This window comes from Rhopilema esculentum, chromosome 20 (genome assembly GCF_057945365.1).
Source record: "Rhopilema esculentum isolate cy_ngs chromosome 20, ASM5794536v1, whole genome shotgun sequence".
In the NCBI taxonomy this organism is placed as follows: Eukaryota; Metazoa; Cnidaria; class Scyphozoa; order Rhizostomeae; family Rhizostomatidae; genus Rhopilema; species Rhopilema esculentum.
This window is the reverse complement of record NC_142834.1, coordinates 13965499-13993448: the sequence shown is the minus strand read 5'-3', so window position 1 is coordinate 13993448 and position 27950 is coordinate 13965499. Positions and strand designations below refer to the sequence as shown.

At 38.0% G+C, this 27950-nt stretch overlaps 2 protein-coding genes across 3 annotated transcripts; one reads left to right on the top strand and one right to left on the bottom strand.

The window, feature by feature from the left end:
- Window positions 1-79: 79 nt before the first annotated feature.
- LOC135687541 (uncharacterized) lies at window positions 80-19660 on the top strand. 2 transcript variants are annotated; one of them, XM_065204123.2, is made up of 11 exons: window positions 80-310; window positions 2433-3527; window positions 4007-4140; window positions 4967-5133; window positions 5914-6185; window positions 6777-6933; window positions 8066-8351; window positions 9153-9270; window positions 10136-10279; window positions 12642-12722; window positions 16449-19660. In XM_065204123.2, the coding sequence occupies exons 1-11, from the start codon at window positions 142-144 to the stop codon at window positions 16628-16630; spliced, it is 2805 nt and encodes a 934-aa protein (XP_065060195.1). In that variant the 5' UTR covers window positions 80-141; the 3' UTR covers window positions 16631-19660. The 2 variants fall into 2 exon arrangements, with proteins under 2 accessions (XP_065060195.1, XP_065060196.1); XM_065204124.2 differs by having other exon boundaries at window positions 80-314.
- A 660-nt stretch (window positions 19661-20320) lies between these two features.
- LOC135687545 (synaptic vesicle 2-related protein-like) lies at window positions 20321-26190 on the bottom strand. The gene has a single exon (XM_065204127.2). It carries the CDS (start codon window positions 25821-25823, stop codon window positions 24483-24485), a length of 1341 nt encoding a protein of 446 aa, XP_065060199.2. The 5' UTR covers window positions 25824-26190; the 3' UTR covers window positions 20321-24482.
- Window positions 26191-27950: the final 1760 nt, after the last annotated feature.

Genomic DNA, 27950 nt, shown 5'->3' with positions numbered 1-27950 from the left:
GTTGGCAATTCAATGGAAATCCTAACGAAGAAAGGTGGAACATTAAGGTAAAATTGTTATGTCAATATCATCTGCAGCATTCATTGAATAATCTACTTAATCGATAATAAAGTCATTTCAATAGACGATTTTCAAACATCAATGCACAAAAATAATTATGTCCTTCCCATTTTGGCCTATTTGCCATATATTCGGAAATCGTTAACTTTCTTGTCAAATTTGCCTTTTGCGCAAGCGCCTTGCATTTTCAACAATCTCACAAAACATGGAGGGGAATCTGACGGAGAACTCCTTTTCACCTTCATTTTCTGTAGGTGAGCATAAAAGTTTTACTTAAAATTGATTTGCTTCATATTTCGCCTCGTTGTGTAAGTAGGCCCATTACAAAACTTCAGACCTTCACGATGTTCGTGAACGCCTCAATCAATTACTGCTATGTTTGTTATTCGCTGCATGCCTAGGCCAATGGCTTTTATACAAAACCAGATAAACACTTTAGCAGTCAGAGTTTCTTAAGCCAAAAATAAGGTTGAAAACCCAAATCTGTTACTTTTTAGAGTCTGCTTTTACGAAATTTGAAATTGCACCCCCGTCCCATGGCTGGCCAATGTTTATTTTGATAGCACCATGGTGCTTCTTTCATTAAAAAACAAGCTAAAATGGAGTTTTTTATCTAAGCTTTCCTGTTAAAAAGTAATGACGCAAATAATACATATAGCCTTAACATTGCAAAGTAAGCAAAAATTATTTGCTTGGAGCCAAGATAAATTTATCTTAACAGATCGAGAAAAGCAATAGAACCAGAAAAGCGTCCTAGATTCTGGTCAAAAAAAAAACAAACTTTTACATTACTTCTTTAAAATTTTGCTCATACATAAAAAGTTTTTGAAATGCAAGCAAGGGCAGAGATACCGGGGGCCTTTGTAAAATATGGCTGTTATTGACACTTATTTATCAGGGCTGCCCCCCTCCAAACAAAAAGTTGTATCTTGAACTTTAAATGCAAGAGTTAAGCTTCTCAACTTGTTCTCTAAACAAGTTCTGTCATCAAAGGCCTGCAACAAGAGGCAATACACGTTCTTTTCGTAAGAACCAGTAAATATGTTCAGGCTGACTGTTCTTATTTTTTTCGAAAATCTGAGGCTGGATTGTTCTTAATTTGTTTATAGATTTATAGAGTGTAAGCAGTGTGATTGCTAGCTTTTTCGCTCAAGGGAGGTGTTCAGGCCTCAATTGCCAACAAAGTGAGTGAAAACCTTCATTTGCCAACAAGTTTGAATATTCACCGAAAAGCACTAACACAGGGCTAAAAATCCTTGTTTTTGAGATAATATGTTGTTCAAAATTGCATTTTACAGGAGCTCAACCTCAGCTTGTTCTTAACTTGTTCTTAACTTTTGATCAGTTTTGAGATACAAAATTGTTCTTATAAAAAGGGTATGATGAGTAAAGGGGCACAAGACTAGCATTTGTGTTTTTTGTTCAATATTCATGGGGCAAAAGGGTCACCCTGTAACCAAGAGGTTGGCTTTCAAACTATCCCCCTTAATATTATTGGAGTGTTGAAAATTTTCAAAAATTGGTTGTTGAGTTATTTGTAAATGTTTCGATCATATTTTAATTGCATATTTTGTCATGTAAAGGTTGATGGTTGGAGTTTGTCTGTTCCTTGAATAATATCAAAATAATCAAACTGCATATACCTCCTGTTTGACTTCTCCTAGCAACAACTGTGCTGCTAAATGGGGGGTAAACGTAACTAGTTACTTTGTATTCTTGGGGTTTAGATATTATCACCCCTTTTTTTATTTGACTAAATTTCAAAATTCAAAAGGTCCTTGTTATCACTTTAAGTAATACTTTTGCTCCAGAAAAGGTCGAGCCCCTCATTTATCAAAACCCTTTGTTTATTAGATTTTGGAATTGACCACAATAGCCCTACCTATTTCACAAAGCCCCCCCCCCCCCCCCCTGCAAATTCCAAACCCCTCAGAAAGGTATCATAGCAATGTTTGTTTGTCTTAAAAATCTTTTTCCTATGGAAAAAAAGCTTGATTCCATTTCCCAACATGCAAAAGTCCTCAAAATTGCAAAATGATATTTTGTCATGTGCTTGATAAAAAAGATAAATTGCTAACATCTTCTTCTTCTTCTTTTTATCGTGCTTTGAGTGACAGCTTAAATAATTATATTTGAAGCAAAAATTTCACATTTCAAACTCATCTACTCTCTCTTTACATTTACTCTGATGAAGCCCTGTATGCCTGATGAAGTATCATTTTTTATTAAATTTAATTTATTTTCAAATTCTATTACACAGCATTGGATTCTTGTCCTTGTTTTGCTTTTTTACTGACTATTACCTTCATGTTATTACACATTGCAAAATTCACAGAATCAATCAATAAGCAACGCAACTTCTTTTTCAACAGATGATTTAAGACCAAATTCAAAGAATAGTTGCTACAAGTCAATTTTACATTATTTATGGCAGCAGAATTTGTCAAAGACAAAACCAGTTTATACCATTGTGGAAGGATGCTCAAATGGAAGGAAAGAGTTCTCTGCAATTTTACTATTTGAGGGACAGAAATTCCATACCAGCTCTCCACAACCAAGTAAGAAGAGAGCAGAACAGAATGTTGCTGAAATTGCATGCAGATACCTTAGTTTATGTGCCAAGAAAGAGTCCGTGGCTAATGAATCTGAAAGGATACATTCAGCCGCTGATAAAATAGGCAGCACTTCATCAAACAAAACACAACAGAGAGATGTAAACATGGAGGAAACAAAAACAGACATTTATGCAGTTGAGCAACAAATTGAGCCAATGTACTTTGATTTTGAGAAAGATAATATCGAAGACTATGATATTGTGAGGTCTGGTTTATCTACATCAAAAGATAATGAGATAGAAGACACTAAGATTGAAGTGCCTGGTTCAAGGAAAGTATCTAATGCTGATAAATTTGATGAGGTCTCTGGAAAAGCTTATAAGAGCTTGCTGAATGAACTAGCTCAAAAGCATAACCATCCACGCCCAATTTATACAACAAAAATTACAGAGGGGCCCAATTTCCAGCTTTTTGGAGTAGTGGAATTCTGTGGCAAGACTTACTGTGGTGCAGTTGCATGTAAAAATAAGAAAAATGCAGAGCACTCTGCTGCGAAGGCATGTTGGGAAGCACTTGACATTAAAAAACCAAAAGGAATTGATGAAAACTTGTTTGAGAGGGACAGTCAGAAAGTGTTATGTCAAACAGTTGGCGAAAGTTTACCTAGTGCTGTACTAAATAACAATAGTTTGCATGTGGACAACTTGCCTCAAAGGGAAATTAAACAGGCAGAGCATAGTGATCATGTTTGTTTGTGGAGCAGTCAAATAAGAGAGAAAGTTATACCTCAAAATGTCAGAGGAGACACACCAAAAAGTGTACCTGTTGTGGAAAATTACAAGGGCCTTCTTGATGAGCACCTAATGCAAAGAGGACTACCACAGGCAGCTTATACTCGTAAAATTGTTGGAGGTAAGATTGACTTCTTATTATATCTTTTTGGATGGAAAGGATATTTAAGTAAAATCTAAAGTACAGAAAAGGTGCTATGATGTGAAGTATCATGGTGCAGAAAACCATAAAAAAATATTCAAATGACATCCTGTCAGAAGCCAAAATTTCAAGAATTTTTTGGAAGTAGGTAATGAAACAGGGTTTCAAAATACCATGGAAAAGAAGAACATTAGCAATTTACTGAGAACTAAATAAATACAGAGGTTTGATGGGGCCAGAGCTTGTGCTCATCTGGACATATCTCAGCCAATTCGTAATACGTTTAACTGATTTTGCAAATTTAGAGGTATTTCATGATGCTCTTTCAGGTTATGGGAAACAATTTCAAAAATTCTTAAAATAGCTTTTTGTGATGTCATCATTTAAGAACTGTATTTCTAATCTTTCTTTTCTATTGTGATGAGTTACTTATACCTTGGTTTTGTTTTGCTTTGCAGGGGCAATAACTGTCACTTGTGGTTATGAAGGCTGGAAAACCCAGCTTCAGTCATCGATTCAAAAACGGAAAGAGATTGAGCAAGAAGCAGCAAAACAGGCATTAATTAGCCTTGGCATTGAGGACCCTGAAAAGGTTAGTGTCAGATTTTGTCAATGTTTTATTCTTGCACAACATAAAGTCACTGCCCGTGTACCGGGGGTCATGTATTGGGGGGCTTTAGTGGCTCTGCCCCCTTGTTTCAATTTAGACAGAGGTTAAGGCTGCAGCCCCCCATCCAGGCCCGTTGCCAAAGGGGGGCGTCTGTGGCGTGACACACCCTTGAAAAAAAGTTCCATTGCAAAAACGAGGAGTTTTTCCTTTTTAGGGGTGCTTAGTCGGAAAACTCGCCAACTTAGTTGACTCACCCATATAACATCTTGTAATATCGATTGAAATTCAATTTTTTTTCTGTTACACAATCTGAGGAATTATTTATCAGGGAATTTCATGATCTTATATTTATCAGGTATCATGAATGTTGCAGTTAATATGGGATCTTGGGAATCAAGTTATCTTTGATAAATGTAATAAAATGTTAACCGTATGGGACGACCACTCCAACCTTTTATCCTCCCAACGTTTGCTTGTGGGATTTGAATACGCATCTTGTTAAACCCGACTCCCAAACCCTCTCCCACCCTCACCCCTACCCAGGGGCGTAATTAGCGGGGGTGTAGGGGGTGTGATACCACCCTAATATTTCACGAATTCGTCGGTGAATCTTTAGTTTGTCTACAAAACCCTCAGTTTGTCGGTACAATCGTCTATCAGTCGATGAAATAGCACCCAAATTCCTTTTCTATTGATGACCATCTACCCCCTAGTCTGGAAGATCAAGCGACGCCACTGCCCCCACCCCATCAGATAGTGGTAACGTCTTATAACATATTTTTCTCAGTAGAATTATTATTTCTAAAAGGTTATTCGAATAAGGAATGGTTCTCTTGCAAGCAAATTGAAGAGAAAATCATCAGACATAGGCGACGACATCGCGTCCAAGCGAGCAAGGCATGATGGGGATGCTATTGCGTCACAGAAGCTCAGCAGTGATCCACAGATGTTTAATTTTGACCATGGTGCCAGGAAGTATGTATGATTTTAATTTATTAGGTTTGTAAATACAGTAAAAGTTTGTCCCCCATAAACGTACAACTCTAGAAAATGGGAGCCTCCATATAATTTTGTTTCCTGAATTTTGTTTACTGAATTTTGTTTCCTGAATTTTCTTTCGTTGTACAAGCTGCCCCTGGACGTACATCGGCTCCCCCTAAACAATGCTGGCTGTAAAGTTACGTAGGAAAATTATCTGGAAGGAATGAATTGAACCATACCGACCTCTAGACATTGCATAAAACCAGGTTATACCAAGGGCTGTAGGTCTAAATGCTCCCAATATTCGTTGAACAGAAAATGATTTTTCTGTCATTTGCTTTTGAAATCATTAGAGAGAATAGCACTTCAACAGAAGTAGTAAATTTGAATGCCCCTCCCCCTAGCTATTAGGCTGTAGGGTTAAAAAATAGAAAGATTTAGGTAACCCCCTTTTTACTTAACAATATGACTTTTACCAACAGAAAACAGTGATAAGTGACTTTTTGCAACGTAACAGCATTTCGAATTAATAGAATCACATCACGTAGGGGTACTTTGCCATAATATTACCCCTCCCCTAACACCTTCTCGTAGAATTAAGGTGCAATACAATATCGATCCTGCTGGAAAGACATTTCTGCCATCGGCCCTCTGCAAAGAAACTTACAAAAAAAATGTAGATGGATACTAAAGCCAAAAACCTTATTACTGTTTGTATAGTATTCATACTTATATTTAATATAACAGTAAATGATTTCTTTCTTTTTAAATTAGCCAAGATATCCTGGAGCGAGAACGGGCGTTGCTTTCTGACGACACATACGATAGTGAACACGACCCCCTGTCGGTTTGGGGACTTGGTGAGCCACGCATCTCTGGTGTTCCAGTCAGTAGGGTCACCGACCTGAGCGTTTGTGAAGACTGGCCTGATAAGACCAACATCCTTATAGTTGGCAATACTGAATTCTCGATCCCACTCAAGTGTCTCGGAATCACAAAAGAACTGATCTGTCACAAAGAGCGAAGGAGAGTCCGTTTAAGACCAGGTATATGAAAACATTGTTTACTCCGTACAGTGTCATCGGATCGAAATTAATATTGGGGGGGGGGGGGCTGCCAGTTGTATGGCTTGCCATTCATACACAATTATAAAGGAAATGTCTGCAGCCCACCTCACCACAGCACCCCCTCCCCGTATCCGATTGTTTTGTCGCATATTTACAATTTCGAAGTATCAAAAAACGCAGTAACCTGAAAAATTGGATTTGCTTTTATCGGCACAAGGGAATTAATATTTATACAACTGGGAGTTGGATGGCCATTGTATCGAGTGTTTGAACATTTGCGACAACACTGTAAAGGAGGCTTAAAAACGCCTACTGGGAATAGGGGTTTTTCCTAAAAATGGCTTATATATTTTGAGCGAATGCGTGCAACAACGTTTAAACCGCTTATTTGCACGATATTATATAACCTGACTAAATCCTATGTTCATTTTCCCTAACCTGTGTATGCAATGCTATCTTCGAAGCTATAATTCTACACGTTTCAAGTTACGAGTTTGTTTTGCAATTTTAATAAACGAATACGTTCTATTGTGGCCATCGTTAATGAGACACGTCATCCTTCTACTTTAGGCGCGAATATCCGTGGTTTGGTATGCAAATATTACCAGCAAGGCAATCAGATTTATTTGCGAGGCAAAAGCTGCGAAGAAATTTTGTACCCGCTGAAGCCAAAACCGGTTTTGTTAAGCTGCGGTGTCGTTATGATTCACTTCGACACGAAGCTCAGGTATGTCCTTCTTTGTTACCATTTGCTGGTGATAGCCTCACTTGCTTCGAGATCACAGCTGAAAACCATTTACCAAAAAATATTGAAAAACAGCTTCAGTATATTTAAGGTCCTAGTTTTTCACTATGCCTACATTTAAACCAGGGGTGTAGTGTTATCAAAATAACAAGCGGGGCTTTTGCGCGAAACGCTGTGAAAAACAATAGCAAAAGTAGAAATTGGCTACTGTTCGGCATTGACAAGGGGGGCTCAGCCCCCCTGAGCCCCCCTGAGTCCCCCTAGCACTACACCCCTGATTTTAACTCATCCATAAGTAATCCATAAGTCAAATGGATTACTAAATTCAACTCTGGAATTGCTGGATCTCAAGGTGGCCAAACATTTTAAGGGGTTTCTTTGGTAGAAAAATTTACATCGTGTGGATAGTCACCGAAATTTTACTTAGCTTTCCAGCCTTTTGTGCGGATAGCCGTATTTATACTGCTGTATAGGGCGTATTTATATAGGGTCCTATGTATAAGCCATGAAAATCTGCACTTCCATATGCGAGGATCCAAATATATCAGCTGTAGATAAAGCCATAATTTTTCCCCTGTTCATTCCTGGAGAGCTATCCCGAAACAGAAAGATACCCATAAAACAATAAACAAACATATACATAAATCAACACATAGACAAAAAATCTGTCTTTTAGCAATAGCGCAACCAGAGTGGTGAGTTTGGGAGATAGGCAAAGGTAAGCAAAGCACCCTAGCCGGGGGAGGGGGGGGGGCGCTGGGAAGCTTTCCTTGCAAAATATGAATGTGAGTGGCCTTTGGAGTGGTTGAAAATTCTCTTTTTTGAAAACTAGCTTGAAGCCAGCTATTTCATAAGGTTCGTATTAGCATATTACTGTTTTTGGCTTTTCTCAATTTTCACTTTCTAAAGTCGCCGGATTTCTCAAAAATACTCCTTGTTTGTTTCGCCTTTAAGTAGGAGGATGTTTTTGCATCTTCTGTCTGTCATTCTGTCTTGATTATTAAGATACCCTCGTCCACCCCAACCCCCAACTCCCCCATCCCCCCCACCTCAAATTTCGCACCCCTCACTGCGCTACTGCGTTTAAGATTTCTTATTCTCGGTTTCTTCGCAGGGACTCCTTGCAAGTTTTGCTCAAACGTTACGTCACAAGCCCCGCGTTTATTCACGTATCAGCCTCGTTAGCGCAATGGTTTCGACGATACTTTTCGGGTAGGCCAATGAAACTCGATGTCGATAAGATATTACAGCACGTGCAATTTTGGCTGGACTCTGAAGTTAAGCTGTTAAGCGAGATGAAGGATGCCTCCATTAAGCAGCTGTTTCTGCAATGGAATTTTAAAGATTCTTGGAGCCGCCTCTTGCAATCGCATCTTCCAGAGGACCTTCGTAAACTCCAAGTATGTTTAAAAATGTGAAATTACAAAGTTTTTTAATCATATGAATGAGTTTTGTTTTAAAGCTCTTCTTTACATTTGCAGTTTTATTCTTATGTAAATTCAGGCGAGCAAAGCCTAAAAACATCAGTTGCCCATCTTTGTGTTGTATCAATAAAGGGCTCGTGACCCCCATTTCCCCTATTTTTCACTTTTATGTGCGTGATCTTTAGTTTAATTGTTATATTGTTGTCAAAACATTTATTTGTTGAAATGCACATACTTGGCCTATAAGTGTACCTTAAGACCAATTCAGCAAAAATGGCTCAGTAGAAATTTTCGCCTACCTTTTTTCCAAACCATTTGACTTTTTCGTATTCTTTCCTTTCGAAAAATGATAAAGCGTTCTGAGGTGCAAGGTTCAATGACGTATTTATTATGATATCGAGCAACAGATACCCTATAGCATTGCGGAAAGTGCTTCTTCTCTTGAAGCTGCCCTATATAGAACCTTTTGCGTCCTCTCCTGAGACAAAGTGCTCCATGCCACCTTTTCCCCTCCAACATTAAAATGCTTCTATTGTCCCTGTTTGTCCTGTTGATTGTTTTAAAAGGGGTTTATAGATTTTATGAGGCAGAAAAATAAAAGAACCCACAAGGAACAATTCTGGACATTAATTCTGCTATTCTGTTTCTCGTTGGTGCTTTCCACTAATCCTTCATGTAATCACTCATTTATCCTGTCTCCTCCCTCAATCTAAGCTCACATGCTAGGTCCCTGAAGTATTTCACTGCCAAATAATTTGGAGATGTTTTGTTTCTCAGAAACGTTGCAGATGGGAACTTCAGAGGCGCCATAGAAACAAACGGAAATGCAACGATGTTTTCGAGAAACCGTGGAACTTACCAAAAGGTGTTTTCAAGCATCGGCTTCTAACAACAGGTTTGTGTTTATATCTGTTGACAAATTAAGGTGGGTTTAAGGTTGAAGGAGGCAACGGAGCTATGTAGGATAGGGCCAAATGGGCTAGTTTTGTTGGTACAATATTCAGATAAGGAGACAGTGGGACCAATTTTTTCTTGTGGATAAATATACTAAGGGGGCAGTGGGGCAAATATTTTAGACAGTTGAACACAATGGGACCAATTTTTAAATGGGCAAAATATTCGAATTCTCCGACAAAATTATTAAAATTTGTGTTTAGAGATGAGATAATTTTGTGTTGTTGATCAGAGGAAAGAGTTTTACACGTTTCAACGAAAGTTTCACAAGATTTGTTTAAAATTCCAAGAGTGCTGAAGGAAAAGTTAGCAAACTTTACCGATTTGAAGTTACAATTTAGATCCTTTTTTGAACCAGTTGTCTTTTCCTTTTGAAAAACAAAACACTTACAAACCTCACGTAGTTTGACTATTACAAGGTAGTTTGTATGTGGCACATTTACATTGAAAAGAAACTGTGTACACAGCATAAATATAAGCATGATGGTGTAATGATGGTGACGATGTTGATAATGCTGATGAGGATGACAAAAGTGGCGATGATATTGATAATGGCGAAAAAGATTGTAGTGGTGGCGGTGGTATAGGTGGAGATAGAATCCTAGATGGAAAGAAGCTCTTGGTTGGGCCTAGATTTGTTTCAAAGCAGTAACATATTCTTTGGTTTTTGAAGCAGTAAAACTGACATGGATTTTATAATATTTCCGTAGTCAGTTAAGTAGATTTAGGTAAATAATTTCTTCAATTCAACCCTCCATCTTGCTGTAAATTTCTTGCGTTGCCATATGTGTTTTTTGAAATCTTAGGTATTTTTATGGAGAGCAGCTCGGAATGCGCATACCGAGAGCTGCGAGAAGAGACCGGCATTGTCATATCGCCATCGGAGATAGCCAAATTCCCATATGTCGATATAGAGATCTTGGAACATGAGAATTTCAATCCCCACAAAGGTAATTCAGTTTTGCTTAATATTCCTCTTGCTAAGGGGGAATATACTGAGTGCTATATTCAATGTCAAAATTAATTGTGTAGGAATGCGGGGAGGGGGGGGTTGTAATAAACGTATCCCTTGGCAATATACTGATGCCACGCCCTTTTGAATTAGAGAAGTTATAAAAGTTAGGTATTATATTGTGTTGTGTTAGCTCTTTTCGTCCGTAATAAAATGGAAAACGTTTACTGCACGCTGAAGGATGTTAATTGTTTTGTGCATACCCATATACCCTCTTTCCGTAAACCCTCTTTCCGTATACCCTTTTTCCGTATACCCTCTTTCCGTATACCCTCTTTCCGTATACCCTCTTTACGTATATCCTCTTTCCGTATACCCTCTTTCCGTATACCCTCTTTACGTATATCCTCTTTCCGTATACCCTCTTTCCGTATACCCTCTTTCCGTATACCCTCTTTACGTATATCCTCTTTCCGTATATCCTCTTTCCGTATACCCTCTTTCCGTATACCCTCTTTCCGTAAACCCTTTTTCCGTATACCCTCTTTCCGTATACCCTCTTTACGTATATCCTCTTTCCGTATACCCTCTTTCCGTATACCCTCTTTCCGTATACCCTCTTTCCGTATACCCTCTTTCCGTAAACCCTTTTTCCGTATACCCTCTTTCCGTATACCCTCTTTCCGTATACCCTCTTTCCGTATACCCTCTTTACGTATATCCTCTTTCCGTATACCCTCTTTCCGTATACCCTCTTTACGTATATCCTCTTTCCGTATACCCTCTTTCCGTATACCCTCTTTCCGTATACCCTCTTTACGTATATCCTCTTTCCGTATACCCTCTTTCCGTATACCCTCTTTACGTATATCCTCTTTCCGTATACCCTCTTTCCGTATACCCTCTTTCCGTATACCCTCTTTACGTATATCCTCTTTCCGTATACCCTCTTTCCGTATACCCTTTTTCCGTATACCCTCTTTCCGTATACCCTTTTTCCGTATACCCTCTTTCCGTATACCCTCTTTCCGTATACCCTCTTTCCGTATACCCTCTTTCCGTATACCCTCTTTCCGTAAACCCTTTTTCCGTATACCCTCTTTCCGTATACCCTCTTTACGTATATCCTCTTTCCGTATACCCTCTTTCCGTATACCCTCTTTCCGTATACCCTCTTTCCGTATACCCTCTTTACGTATATCCTCTTTCCGTATATCCTCTTTCCGTATACCCTCTTTCCGTATACCCTCTTTCCGTATACCCTCTTTACGTATACCCTCTTTCCGTATACCCTTTTTCCGTATACCCTCTTTCCGTATACCCTCTTTCCGTATACCCTCTTTCCGTATACCCTCTTTCCGTATACCCTCTTTCCGTAAACCCTTTTTCCGTATACCCTCTTTCCGTATACCCTCTTTACGTATATCCTCTTTCCGTATACCCTCTTTCCGTATACCCTCTTTCCGTATACCCTCTTTCCGTATACCCTCTTTACGTATATCCTCTTTCCGTATATCCTCTTTCCGTATACCCTCTTTCCGTATATCCTCTTTCCGTATACCCTTTTTCCGTATACCCTCTTTCCGTATACCCTCTTTCCGTATATCCTCTTTCCGTATACCCTTTTTCCGTATACCCTCTTTCCGTATACCCTCTTTCCGTATACCCTCTTTCCGTATACCCTCTTTCCGTATATCCTCTTTCCGTATACCCTCTTTCCGTATATCCTTTTTCCGTATATCCTCTTTCCGTATACCCTCTTTCCGTATACCCTCTTTCCGTATACCCTCTTTCCGTATACCCTCTTTACGTATATCCTCTTTCCGTATATCCTCTTTCCGTATACCCTCTTTCCGTATACCCTCTTTCCGTATACCCTCTTTCCGTATACCCTCTTTCCGTATACCCTCTTTCCGTATACCCTCTTTACGTATATCCTCTTTCCGTATATCCTCTTTCCGTATACCCTCTTTCCGTATACCCTCTTTACGTATACCCTCTTTCCGTATACCCTCTTTACGTATATCCTCTTTCCGTATATCCTCTTTCCGTATACCCTCTTTCCGTATACCCTCTTTACGTATATCCTCTTTCCCTATACTTTCTTTCTGTATACCCATTTTCCGTATACCCTCTTTCCGTATACCCCCTTTCCGTATACCCCCTCTCCGTATACCCTCTTTCCCTATATCCTCTTTCTGTATACCCTCTTTCCGTATACCCCCTTTCCGTATACCCCCTTTCCGTATACCCTTTTCCCCCGCTAAACAAACGCTACTGGCCTAAAACCCAGTTTTTTCCTATCATAATCGAATGCTGGTTGCTGTAAGCATTATTGTAAACATCTTTTTCTCCATCAGGTGATTTCACTAGGTATTATTTGTGCTTGAATAAACCGAGAACAACAGGAGCCCGTGGCAGCGAAGGAACTTTACTCAATGGTATGTGAATGCCACTTTGTTTGTTTCTAGTTTTGTGATTTTAAGGGAGATCAAGTGACGTTCTTATTCACTGCCTGTACTTTCCTTTCTTGCCGTCATGTTCTTCTGCTTTCGTCGTTCTTTTTTCTCTTTATTTTTTCATTCAATCCCTTAATAATAATAATAATAATAATAATAATAATAATAATAATAATAATAATAATAATAATATCATATTTATACAGGTTAACTTTGGTCAGCAACAACGTGCTGTTATCAATAAAGGACCTGTTTAAAATATACATGGATTACCGAAATAAAAATTAAATACATGATGAGAATGAAATCTTAAAAGTCGAAGTTAAAATTTTTACAAAAAGTCTTAAATCTTAGAATTGAAATTTCACACTTCATTTCGTCTGTTAGTTTATTAAAAATCTTTGCTCCTTGAAAGTAAAAGGCCTTCTTGCCTGCTTCTAAATGTACTTTGGGCAAAACAATATTTTTTGCATTGGCACGAGTACACTGCCTGTGTTTTACTCTAGTGAAGTAGTTTCGAAAGGCGTGTGGCGATACGCTATTCAAACTTTTGAAAACTTCAAGAGCACACATCTTGTTTCGTATACTACTGACTTTCTCCAGCTGTACACTGTCCCTGTTGCCATTTATTACTTTCAGTGCCCGTCTCTGAATGTTCTCATACACCATCTTTTTTGATGGTGCCATGTGAAGGAACACATTGTTACAATAAAGCAGAATTGGTAAAATTGTTACCTTGTAAATTGTTTCTGCTGTGTAAGGACTTATATTATGCCGTATACGCGACAATAACTTTACTCTAGATGTGGCTTTTTTTATTGTTTTTTCGAAATGATCAGAAAAGGTCAGGTTCTTGTCCATCTTTACTCCTAGATATTCGTATTCTTTAGATTCTGTGATCTTTGTGTTATTGATCTTGATCTCCATAGGTTTTGATTTCTAAGTTCTCTGGTGTGTACCATAAAGGACGCACTCGGTCTTGGTCTTTTTGAGATTAATAACGAGATTATTTTGCTGAAGCCAGTAAGCAATCTGTTTTAGATCACTGTTTAACTTTTGTTCGATAATATCACAATTTTTACCAGCAACGTACAAAACAGAATCATCAGCATAAAGGGTCATTTCACATTGGCTTAAATTTTCATCGATATCGTTTATTAGTAAGGTAAAAAGCAATGGACCCAATATGGATCCTTGCGGTACTCCACAGGAAATAGCTTGACTTTCTGACAAGGCTCCATCATATGATACAATTTGCGTTCTACCAAACAGATAGCTCTCAAACCAGCAAAGCTCCTTGTTTTTAATACCATAATTAAGAAGTTTAGATAGGAGTCTCTCATGGTTCACTGTGTCAAAAGCCTTTCGCAGGTCAATAAATACAGCTCCAGTCATAAGGCCCCTGTCCATATTGGTTCTGATGAAATCTGAGAAAAATGTAACTGCATGTTGAGTAGATGATCGCTTTCGAAAACCAAACTGTCTCCCCGAAAGCATATTATTAGCCTCAAGATAGTCATAGAGCTGATTGTGCACAACCCGCTCAAAGACTTTTGAAATAACAGGGAGTATAGAAATTGGTCTATAGTTATCCATGATCGTTTTTTCACCTGACTTGTAGACTGGTGTAATTTTAGAGCATTTTTCAGCACATGGGAAGATTGCCATTTCAAGACATCGATTAATCAAATTTGAGAGAGGACCAGCTATCTCGTTTGCCCCATCAACAATCAACGTTGTTGGTATATCATCACAACCAGCAGCCTTTTTTCTTTTTAGTTTCGTTAAAATGCCTCTGATGTCTTTGATGTTTGTCATTTTGAAATTAAAGGTTACCTTTTTGGGGTTCTGTCTATGATCCAATGTTGAGTGTTTGTGATATTCCAAACTTTGATTCACTATTGCTGGTAATGTATATTGCAATTTTCTGCCAATCGTCGCGAAAAACATGCAGAATTCGTTTGATATAGTTTTCTTTTCAGAAGTAATTTCTCCATTTATTTCAAAAACTTTGCTGCTTCGATCTTTTGAGGATTTTGCTGGATAACATTTTTTAATTTGCTCCCAAAACTGCTTTGGTCTGTTAATGTTTTCTTGAAAGACAGATCTTGGGTAAGTTGCCTTGCTGTATCTGATGATTCGAGTTCCTGCATTTCGTAAGCGACGATATGTGGACCAATCATTTTCTTTTCCTGTCTTTCTTGCTTTCTTCAACCAGTAATCTCTCTCATTCATTTTGGATCTAATTTCATTTGTTAGCCATGGACAATCACGCCCTTTTACCTTTTTCTTTGTTAGGGGTGCATGCTTATCTATTACTGACTTCAAGAGCCCTTTGAAAATTGTCCATGCTTTGTCAACATTTTGTTCTTTTTCAAGGTTTTCCCAGGGCTGACTTTGGAGATCTCTTCTGAAACTATTTTCATCATACTTCGCAAAATTTCTTTTGTATGTTGTCCTTGATAAAAACTTTTGACAATTTTTCTTTATAACTGCTCCCACCAGATCGTGATCACTGAGAGAATTAGGGCGTGTGATATGCTTTCTTACATTCTGTTCGTGGGTTGTTGCAATAATATCTATGAGTGTGCTTGTGTTTTGGTGACTCTTGTGGGCTTTGTTATTATTTGTTTGAGCCCATGCCCCTTGATGATTCGCTTTACTTCCTTGTTTTTCGAAGTGTTCAGATAGTCAGCATTCAAATCACCCATGAGGATTAGACCCTTCTTTTGTTCTCTCGTAGTTTCTGTTCATTTCTTCTGTTTCTTTACATTCCCGCCTCCATTATCATGTCATGGCCATAAAATTTTCCCATCAATCCAGTGCAGCGAGATGAGATTGTTCCTAGCATGATTCTAGGACGAGATACAAACCAGACCACATAACAGAAATGAACCTCTAGCCTCTGTTCTATGACGAGGTCTCTCTGACATTCGCTTTTTTTCTTTCCCTTCACTGAGGGTAAACACTTTATTTACCGTCCTTAACAACTGCCTCTTAACAAATTATTATTATTATTATTATTTTATTATTATTATTATAAAATTATCTACAGTAGGCGAAGCAAATTTTTTTTAAGCTAATATAACAGCTAATTAAAGCCTACTATTTATACTACATTTACAAATATTAAATTAATTACAATGAATGAATAAAATGATATAGAAAATGTACAAAATTAAAAGGATGACTCATTAGATAAAAATATACAATTATTCGATGAATATTTCAAGAATCTTTTTCTTAAATATTGCGAGGCTAGAAGATGTTTTAATGTCATTTGTAAGCTCTTGCCAGAGCTTGGATCCCATAAAGGTTGTACTTTCTATACCATAACAATTTGTTTTTGGTTTTGATAGCGATATTCGGGTAATAATCAAATAAAATAGGGTAATAATCTCTCCCTCTAACATGTTGATCTTTTTAATTTCATTAATTTTTTGTTTGAAGTAAAGTTGAAACGTTTGTTTTACTTTGAATCTAAAGAACCTATAGACCATCTTCCTTTTGTTTTCGAACCTATTCCAGCCTGACAAATCATAAACCTTTGAAACTCGAAAACTCTTGAAGTAGTAGATTCCTTGTTTGCGGAGAGGTGCTATCATTTACCTGTACCTATGACGTCACGAGGCAGTACCTGAATCGCTTTGCTCATTGCTCTCATAATTAACGCTAGTTGAATTGGTGCTTTCATCATCGTTGTTCCAGGTGAGTCTACGAATGCGAATCATGACAACATCTATTTAGGAATGAATGCATTTCAGACAAACGTTCATGAAGAATGCCAATGGATGTCGATAGGCAAAGCGCTGGAAGCATCGGCGACTTTCAAGAGAATTACAGAAACAGTTGTGTTCCAGGACTTCATAAATACGGTAACGAATTCTTGACAGACCTACGTGGACTCATAAGATTCTAGGAAATAGAAAAATTCTTAGAAATCTCGTGTAGAGAGGCGGTGTTGACTGATGCCATGTTGATAACCCGGAGGTTCGGATTCAGGGAGATTCGGATTCAGAATCCGGTTTGAAATCTCTTGAATCCGGAACTGGATCTGGTTTAGGTACAGTATTTCCTTTACATAGAGTCATTATTTACATAGAGTAACGTATCCAGAAATTTAACAAAGCTAAAGTCCAGTGCTTTAACTCTGAAATGTTCCGTACCTGGCTGCACCCTTGTGAAAGTATCGAGAGTCGACTTCAATAATTTCGGAATTTTCTATTGCTATCGATTTTCTGTACTCTTTCTACCTTGAAAATAGAACTGATAGACAGGCAAACAAGATTGGCGAAAGATGAGGGGGTGTTTTTAAAAATCAGGGACACCCTCTCCCGAACTTTGGACTTGGCGATAAGAGTCTGTTTGTAGAACACCATGAAATATTTCTAAATATGCAACTCAGTTAAATATGTGAAAAGCCAGGTGAGATACGATCAACGAAAGATTTTAAGTTTACTAACGGATTACTGTTATATTGGGTCTGTTCATAAAGTTATGTACACAGATCATATTACAAAGGCTCGATACAGGGTTGCCATTTGGCCGTTCTCAAAAACCCCTGGCAGTCGAAAATTGATCTGGTGCAAAAACAAAATTTGGTCGCATTTTTGCTGCGTGTTGAAAACCACAGAAAACAAATGAATGTTAAGATAATCTCGAAATTGGAAAAAACTGAATTAAATAAAAGAAAACAGGCAATTGAAGATGAAAGTTATTGAAAATTTTGGTAACACACAAAACTAATTTTGATTACATTAATGTTTGGCTTGCCGAATTTAGTCGATAAACATAAATTAGTTAACCGCCAACGATCCCGAAACATACAGCAACCATTGTTTGTGCTCATGTGGCCATATCTCGGCCAAGGCCTAACATATTTATCTGATATGGCAAATTAAGAGATATTTCGTGGTGCTCTTTCAAGTCATAGGATCAAAATTAAAAAATTCTTAATGCTGTATTTTGTGACGGCATTGCTTCAGAACTCCATTGCTGTGAAATTCAAGCACTGTTGAGCTTAATCGATAATTAACCGATTTAAACCAATCAGGGACAGCTTTGATTCCAGAGCTTGTGAATCAAATGGCTGTTTTCCCGTTATAGTGAAGCTGTGGCTAGAAAATTTTGACTCCCTGTTTGATTTCTGCGACAGATATGTCAAAAGCAAATGGAAATGCTTCCTTTATTATCATTATCATTCAATTCCAGTAACTAAATCTTCTTGCCATTCCCGATTACTCGTTCATTGCCGCAGCTAGGCCGGCCAAAGCGAGCAGCGTAATCCGTTAAGGCGGGAAGACCTATTGTTCATGTTAGCCAATCACTGAGGGACAGACTAGCGATAAATGAATTCATCCATATGATGTGCTCAATTTCTTCCTAAAAATTGGCTGTGTATTCTCGAATGGCTACTCAAACTCAAACTGATCTGCACTCCCTCCCAAAACAATTTTCTTTAGCTTCTCCCTGTTGAAAATGATATATTTGTTAATGGTAATAAAAAATGCAACTGATCATGGATTGCCTTGTCATTTAAGGCACAATTGCTCCTGGCTCTAGAAATACCAAGGTCAGTTTCTTTCACTTGGGTCTGTTTGCCTGGTTTTTGAAACGCATTTATGGAGGCTTGTATAAGTTATGTTATGTATTACGAAAATTTTGTTTTTAACGAACATCAAATTTACCACAACACAGAGTCTAGACAACTACCTGGTAATTGTTGAAAATACGTTTACAAGCTGCAAGAATTACTACTATGAAATTTTCAAATTTTAAAGAGCTGGTTTCTGTTGTATTTAATTTTAATTTATGAAACGTCATTTTTGTTTAGCATTTAAAAAGAAGGCAGCGTTATTTATCTTGGTTATTTATCTCGAAAAAGTATGATATTAGCGAATGTTTTTTAATACATCATGCTCGAACAATCTGGCGATCAATTTTTTCACATTTTGGCTGTGCTAATACCTGTTGCTACTCTAGTGTCTCTAATAGAAGAGGGTGTTCATTGCGGCCAATTTTCAATACTAGGGGGGTGCCAATGCATCCCCGCCATTGCATCCCTGCCATAGCATCCCTGCCATTGCATCCCTGCTAATGAACCCTTGTCACTACAAGCCTGCTATTGGACCCCTACAACTGCACCTTTGCTAATGCACCCCTTCCAATGCACCCTACTGCAATCCACTGCACCCCGGCCATTGCATCCCTGCCAATGCACTCTTGTCACTACAACCCTGCTATTGGACCCCTACAACTGCACCTTTGCTAATGCACCTAAGTCACTCGCAAGCATAACAAAGTATCAATATTAACAAGTTATTGATAAGAAATAACACTTTTAATTTTACAGTTAGGCTATGAAATTCACAGGTTGAAACGCGTCTTTCTCGGGGCTCTTTTCGCAAGCTATTCATCCGAATGATTAACTGAACATAACAACCAAGATGAAATTTTCTTAACTAAAATTTGCTAACCCAATTGTTTGACGCTGGTCCATCTTCAGCTTCTATTATTACCCATCAAGTACTTCCAACCATTTAACTACACATTTGCATTCTTTGTTCCTACCTGTAACTCCACCGTTCGATGTTAATTGCTTAATAATTGTAATATGATAATAAGTAATTTATTTACAATTGGCAATGATTTATTTCGTAAATCTAGCATTAAGTTAATTTAAGCCAACTATTTACAATTAATGTAAAATGCTTCCACATCGTTAGCAACACTTATTTTGCAACCACATGTGGCAATTTTACTGCCTTTCCTACCAAGAATTAGATTAATGAGAGGTATCGGTAAATTGATGTTTGTAAACTAGAGCTTTTTGAAAGTTTTCCGATGTAAATGATAATTAAATGTGTAACACAGAAAAAGTAAATCTACTTTGTCTTTTTATTCCTTTCCTGTTTCCCCAACCCCCCCCCCCCCCCACCCGAGACTCCATGCTTGAGACAATCAGACCCCTAGTTATTGCCAAAAGAGTGTTTCCTTTATAACAAAATACTCAATGCGAACCAACCTTCACCCATCAAACATCAACTCATCAAACCCCCTCCCTAAAAAACCACAACACCTCAAGCCCCATCCTGCAAACCCCACCCCTTAAATAAAAAAACCAACAAACCCCCAACCCACAAACACCTATCCGTCACTCCCCCGACCCACAAACCCCCTTCACTTATATGAATTTCATTCCTACGACACAGTAGTTATCATATCTTTTACAGTATTGTAGGTTAAACTGGAGAAATAGTCATCCATAAGAAGTCGAAGATTTACTTCATTTATTGAATATAAAAAATTCAATTTAACCAAACATAACATTGATTAATACAACATACAACCGAAACACGAAGGATGTTTATTGAATTTCACTGCTTCAAGAATGAATTAAGACAATTAATTATATTGTTATAAGTCAACTACAATTAAGACAAGTAATTAATCCAACTAACAATTAAAACCAACATTTCTTATTGGCAATTTTATGAATAAAGATTACGATAGCATGGATTTCTTATCTCGAAATTTACCTTACAAAATTGTGTGCTAGTCAAATTTTTACTTATGAAAACACTATTCAAAATGAAGCTTGTGATGTCGCCAAATAAAGTCCTTCTCTAGCCTGTAAAGGATGAACATGAAAATAAAAACCGTGAATTGTAAGTCTCTTGGTGACATCTGCAATTTCAATTCTTTAGTCCTTATATTTCTTTGCAGTTTCGTCTTAAAGTCATTATTTATCATTGAGATGTTTATAAATTCTGTCTACCAGCAGATCGTCGCAAAATGAAGCTCCGCTATCTTTCCTGCCTTGGGTGCTATCTTGGCATCCTGGAGCGAATTTCTTTTTTGGTATCATCCCATGAACCCAGGAAAGATTGTTCACCCGATCAAGAAAAGCATCAATCATAGGCTTCTTATGGGAAGGAGCTGTATTGGTTGGAGCCTCTTCGATTATGAAGCGAATACCGCTAGCTTCAGATTCAGAATCCGGCTTGAAATCTTTTAAATCCAGAACGGGATCTGGTTTAGATACAGTGAAATGTGGATCATCGAATGTATCCAGATAATCCAGGGACTGCCCGGAATTCCCACTGTTGCTTTCAAAACTTGAATCGCAATCCATATTAAGATTGACCATGGATACAGCGTTAGTGCTATGTCGTCGACCTAGAAGTGCTTCAGTCAATGAAACGTTTCTTGACTTCATGATCAAGTGAGTGTCCCGCGTTTTCTCGCGTTCGTTTTCTTGCTTAGGCCTTCGTGAAGGCGACTCTTCGGCAATAGAATGGCTTCGCTGACGAGCTTGCGCTGTTTCATCTACGTTGAGTAAATCACCTAAAAAGGTGCTCTTCTTAGATGTGTAAGGTGCCCCAAGAATATTTTCCAGAAAGCTATTTGATCGTGTTTTGCTTGTTTTTTCATTCGAAGGAAAGAGATGCTGTTGACTTTTTTCCTTCGTATCCATGTTATCGAAAAAGCTTCCAAACTGACACTTCGAATTTAAGTTGTACTTGATCCCATGGAGCTTTGAAAATGCTTTAAACTGGCAATAAACATGCATCTGTTATTTCCCTTGTTAATTTGTTGTCCAATCGAACCAAGACGAAACAAGTGAAAATTCACTTGGGAGTTGAATTTGAGGTGTCAAAGCATGCATGCCTTAGGAACACGTGACTACTAACGAACTTGCTTTGGTTGGTTGCTTCAATAAGTGTTGTTAACGACGAGAAGGTGGCTTTATCGAGATGGGGCACCCAGAAATGGCGTCGCGTCAGCCATGTTTGCAAGGTGAAAACAGGACTCGCAGTGAATGGGGAAGCTTTATTGAAAAGTAAACAACATCGCATGTGTGAAAGATCCATGTTTCGGAGCACAGGAGCAACGCTTTCATTTCGTAAGACCGTTATATACCTTCATTCTTCGCATATTCTTCCAACCTCTACAGTTTTGTGCCGCACGACCTTTTAAAAACGCTTTAGATTAAGATTGCTAAGACCTGATTGAAAGAAAAATGCAATTTGAAACCCTGATAATATGGACGCACACCACTTCGAAAAATACTATACGTTGATTCCATCTAGCGTTGTCAATTAATTATCTTCATTTTCTCTAAAAATTGATCACAGAATTGGAATCTTCATGTTGAAGTTAGTTTGTCTGGCTGGCCGCGAATAACGCTGTTTTCAAAATTTAGCTTTTTCTTTACATTTCAAAGGAGTTTTCCAATGCAGAAACGAATTCGGGTCAAATCTCTAGAAATATTCACAACCGGTCTGTTTAAATCATTTTTTATAAACCGTGAAGGAAAATTGATTGGAAACGTTTACATTTTGCAATTTATTCGTTTGCCAATCGCAACGAGGGGATAAGAAATTCTGATCGATTGTGAGCTAAAAATTGAGCTGTCCAAATTGAAACATCTGGGGCGTTAAAACGAAATAATTGAGAGAATTTATGAAGAGCCAGTAGGAGCATCTGTTCAGCCCATAGAGAACTCAAATTTCTTGGATGTGGAGGGCGAAAAAGAAGAAAGCGAAGATGAGCTGGATATCGTATCTGTTGATGGCGAAGGAAAAATAAAAACTGATATGTAAAATGAAGGTATAGTTACCCATAAAAAATATAAAAGAAATTTATTTTATTCATTTGAAAATCAATCGGTGTAAAACAAGTTTCTTTCAGCGTTTGGGAATCTCGGTAAGAAACAATTTCAGTTTCGAAAAAATTCGGTGGGATTAATTTTCGGCTACCCTGCTTCACCGAATATAAATCCCATCGAAATTTTTGATACTTGATGTAATTTACAAGATAAAGAGCAAGACCCAAAAGAGGACTGGGTACAAGTGCCCTAGTAAAAGTTAGCTTTTGGGGGCATTTTCAAAGTCGGGTCTGCATCTCTTCTTATTCATTATATCAAATTGTGTTTTTCTATCAAATTTCATGCTTCCATCACCAAGTGCATGATTCAACTGCCAAGCAACTTCACTGCAATCATCATCATGGTCATTGCCTATTGTATGTCGGGTACTGATGATATTTCAAATACATTTTTTATACAACCTATTTCAAAAACAGTCACAAGAGGGGTGTTTTCCTGCATTTTTAGGGTTTAGCCGGCAAAAATACACCAGAGTAAGACCTTTGACATAGACGTAAGAAGCAATTCAAAAGTGGAGGGGCACACGTACTCAGAGAAGGTGCACCTTTGTAAGCTGCAAGTAAGTACTTATCAATTTTTGTGAAAAATGGGGGGGGGAGCACGTGCCCCCTGGCTCCTACGTCTATCAACCCAGACACCCTGATACAGGGCTCATCCTTGCCCCTAAAACTTCCCACCCTGGCTACCATAGGTTGTCACTGTGCCAAATACTACCTCGATGTGTTAAGCAGTATCAAAGATAATTGGATACAGAATATCCTAAAATCTTTTGAACTGTCAAATAAAAAAGTTTGCGCAAAACGAAAGTTAATGAAATAAGGACATTCTCTATGATGCAAACGACCGAAAATTGACGACATCAAAGTATTAGAGGAAAGGTCCAAAAAGTACACTGATCACCCATGAAACTACTCCCAGTGGCGTTGATCGAAAAATTTGCAGGAAGTTCAGTTCAGTTCGTATATTTTAAATTTCACATGATATAAACATACAGAAAATTGAGCTAACATAATTTTGTTATTCAATAAACTAGATAAAAACTAACATAATGTAAAGCAATAAATGAAGATAATGAAAGGAATTCTATGTCGAGACCTTTCGTGAGAAGGAACACTCAATTGCCCCTGTATTAATAAAAATCAGACAAATTTGGAAATTATTTCAAGCCGATGAATCTGCATTATTGAAAAAGACATAAAGTCCTTTGTAAAACATGCTCTCAGAGAAATATCTAACAATAATTTTTATATTTCAAAAAATCATTGAACATGTTATGAAAATAGCACTGAAATAGAGCATAAAAGTATTGTAAACCATACTATTTGGAAGCTTTTTGGGCTTCTCCTCGAAAAAGGTACTTTTAAGTATCATACTTTATTCAATAAAAGTTTCTATCTAATTCAGGACAACAGAAGAAGTCGTCTTATTCAGTTCTAGATATCGTTTCTCACAAAATGTTAACATATAAACAGCCATGTTATATTGCCGACAAGATCAAAAACTTTCCGAGTAAATAATTGTTTAAATTTACAGGGTCGCTGATATCTGATATACGGTAAATGTAGCGTCGGATCCCTTCATTTTGTTGCACGCGGGACGAGTAGCCTGGGACTAGCCGAATCCAAGATGAATCGTTGATAGCGTTGCAAAAATCTTGTCCAGAATATTTCAATTTTACATAACATAACCTGCTCGAGCATAAATGAATACCGCAAAAATGCATGCTTTTGTCTTTCAAATCACTGTAACTTTTTCTCTGTCTGTTCATAAACTTCATATAAAGGCGAACCAAAATAGTAAACGTCAAAGCTTCCATTGACCATATATCTAGCCTGATTTTCCGTATTCAGAGGCATTTTATGGTGTTCTCATGGCGTTATGTACAGTATGTATTCAAAGGAAAAGATATTAAAATAGATCTTCCAATGACGTCACATCGGGGTGTAGGGGTAGCGAATCTGCTAGGTTTTCCTGTCAAATTCTGAAACAACCAAAAATGTGAAATCCGCGTACAAAACTACCCAACCTCTGCAGATCGACAAACCCCTACACCCCCCTCACACTTAAGAATTCTATTTCAAATGTTTTTCTTTAGTCTCTTTGAAAAAGGTAAGCATGAGTAAGATACCTATTACAGAAAAGCCATGCAAAATTCCGAACGACAAGTGAATGCTAACTTGATGGACATAAAGCGCTATGAACTGTCCAAAGCAAGCCCCTGCTTGGCCAGCCGCTTCAGAAATGCCACAACCGAAGGACCTGGTCGATGTTGGAATAAGTTCTGCCCCGTAAACATACACAATGGTGTTAAAAGCCGCAAATCCTAAACCTGAAAGGGTCATAAAAATCGTTAGGAGCCAGCCACGAATATCCCAATACAACGGTAAAATACACAAAGATAGGTATGTAATCAGAAAGTAAAAGGACTGTCTTCTTGTGAACTTCCCTAACAGCAAATACGATGTAAAAACAGCAAGCAAGACGGAAATCTCCAAAGCCCAAATATATTTGTAAGTGAAGTCCACTGAGCATGATGTTTCTTTGTTTAAATCTGAATTTTCACCAAACTGCATCGCCCCAAATCGCAACGTTGCTGCGTATAGAAATCCTAAAAACTGTATGTAAGAAACCAAAATGATTCTTTTCGCATTCTCAAGCGGAGATAAATCCTCTTCGTCATTTTTCTGTTCAACACTGAATTGTCCACCAGCGCTACTTCCCAACAAAGAAATATATCCTTTCTCCAAGCCATTGATTCGGGCGATCCTTTGCAGCGAATCTTCTGCATCGTCAGTCCGGCCAGAAACCAGCAAGTATCTTGGAGATTCGGGAACTAAACACATCAAACATGCCCCCAGTGCAAGGGGTATTGCCTCGGAAAGTATGACGAACCATCGCCACGTCAAGTGTTCTATCGAGATTCTACCTGCGAAAATCCCATAAGCAGTTCCAGCAAAAAATGTTACATGCAACAAAGACGAATATTTTCGCTGGGAAAGTGGCAAAATTTCTAGTAGGTAGGTATATGCTATCACGTTACTTGAAGATACAAGACCAATGAATCCTCGAATTATGACCATGAGATATAAGTTAGTAGAGAACGAGTAGAGTGCAGAGAAGTAAGAATTCAATATAAGGACCAGAATCAAAATCTTTCTTCTGCCATATATGTCTGCTAATCTGCCAAGCAAGATCGATCCAGGTATGCTTGATAATACTTCGGGAAGGACAAGCCATGTTGAAGTCCAGTAACTCAGATGCCAGTTTTTACGGAGGTATGGTTCAAGTATGGCGAGAAGGCTGTTTGTAGATCCATAGCAGAAAAGTCTATAGCCCATAACGAATATTGCCATGATTTGAAACTTTCCAAAGCCGATAGCTTCGAGCTGCGAGTTAATATCGAATCGATCCATTTCGGCTCTATCAGCGGTTACAGTGTCGATGTATGTGTGAGCGAACAAAGAAAACGAGGCTACGATATTGATAGGTGTGGCAAATCGGAACTTATTATTATTATCTAAACGCTAGCGAACAGACGCATCTTCATTCTAAAAAACTCTTGCGAAACGTCGTTGTATTGACATTTTCACGAAGATCAAATCTTATTCGAATCATTCTTGCTGTACGGTTCTTTGATGATGTTATGGTATTTCTAAAGACAACCAGGTGATTTCTTTCCATGTTTCTCTCGTTCGTTAAACTATCAAACTATTTATTTTACATTTACTCTGAATATATACAGTCCTCTAGAACTTAACTCTTTGCGAACCACTCGGTTGTACTTTTTACCCTACAGCGTTTACGCTCTTTATGCTTATGTTTATGCTTGAATCTGATTCTAAGTGGGGTTTCTTAAATGGTCCATGAACCTCGACGGATTTCGCTGTTTACTTAGTTTGACGTTCTTTTCTTAGTTACAAATTGTTGTCTTTATGTTTTGGATTTTTATTACTTGTTGCATAAATCTGATGTCATGCCATGAACTATGAACTATGTCACAAGAGGGTGAAGCAACGGACACTTCCGTACCTGAATTAATTCAACGCCCTAAACGAAGTAGAATTAGGGCTGGTTACCGTGCGCACACTAGTAAACTCTTAAACGATGCCAGGGACGAAATATATAGCTTCAATTTTTGTTCTTCAAAAACTATCAGTTTTCTTAAAGGAAAAATCGAATATTCTTAGGAAAATTGACGAGGAGGTGTTTCTTGAAATGAAGCACGATGATATCGAAAACGAAGTGATTCAATGCGAAGAAATTCAATCTGATATCTACGGTTTATTAGTAGAAATTGAAGATAAACTGTCAGGTCTGAAACTTGAAAATGGAAGCTAATCAAATTCGGAAATATCACAGCCAAACATATCTACTACTACCAACTCTTTGTATGTTGATTCTGCAGCGAAATTACCAAAACTAGAGCTCCCTGGCATTCAAGTAGCTTGCGTCGCAGACCATATTCTGATTTATAATTATTTATAGGATTTATAATTATTGATAGTTCTCCTTCAGAATATGGTCTGCGACGCAGGCTATCATTCAAGTTATTGGCTCAAATTATGGTGAAGCTATTGTAATTCTGCAAAATCGTTTTGCGAACCGACAAATTAAAGGTAATGTGTCCATGTAAAAGGACTGCGATACCCAACTTGTCAAGCCACCCATCAAAATAACAATTTGCGATTGGTTAGTATTCTTGCGATGCAAAACTGCTCACATGAAAAGCTAACCTCGCAGCAGTCTAGATAAACAAAACGACCGCAGTGGCTGGGGCGATGACATGAAATATCACATGTTTCTAAAAACCCCCACAGAATCGCTTGCTTTAGCTGGACACATTACCTTTAATATCAATGCTCACATGGAAAGTTTAATAAATCTGCCCCAAGTTTCATCGAAACGGGATCTCAAAAACTTGCGAAAACTGTATCATGAATTAGAAGTAAACATTTGAAGTTTGAAATCATTAAAAGTAAATCTTAACGAATACTGTTGGGGATACAAACGGCCAAAGTTTGAAATGCAAACGAGACTTTTGAAAAATGTATTGATGGAACATGCGCAGTAAGGCTCGGGAATGCCAGCGTTTTGGAGGGAAAGTTTGTGAAACTTCGATCTCAACGCAAAGTGAACCGAGGAGCGATTCTAAGCGAGCTAGGCACCAATATTCAACAGACGAGCAAGGGAAAAAAGTTTCAATTGACCATACACTCTCACAATTGTTCTCTATGCCAGGATGCTGTCCGTTGCCCAGTATTTTCGATATTGTTGCCCAGTATGCGGAATCACGGCACTAGACAAGCTTAAGAAGTTGCAAAATCGCGCGGCCAGAATAGTTACCAATAGCCCGTACAACGCTTCTGCTTTTCTTATTATAGAGAAACTTGGCTGGCAGACAGTAAATGACTTGATAGTAGAAGAAACTTTGAAAATGGTTTACAAGTGTACAAATAATGAGGCTCCCTCGTACCTTGCGTGCCTGTTCGACAGGTTATCGACAGGTAATCAGAAACCAGTACCCGGGAACTTCGAAACAT

Excerpts from the sequence above, each read along its gene's own strand:
- LOC135687541 (XM_065204123.2), top strand. The coding sequence starts at position 142 with ATGCACAAAAATAATTATGTCCTTCCCATTTTGGCCTATTTGCCATAT. Across the intron at positions 311-2,432 it reads CCTTTTCACCTTCATTTTCT|ATGATTTAAGACCAAATTCA; the intron begins GTAGGTGAGCAT and ends CTTTTTCAACAG. Across the intron at positions 8,352-9,152 it reads AGGACCTTCGTAAACTCCAA|AAACGTTGCAGATGGGAACT; the intron begins GTATGTTTAAAA and ends TTTGTTTCTCAG.
- LOC135687545 (XM_065204127.2), bottom strand. The coding sequence starts at position 25,823 with ATGGATCGATTCGATATTAACTCGCAGCTCGAAGCTATCGGCTTTGGA.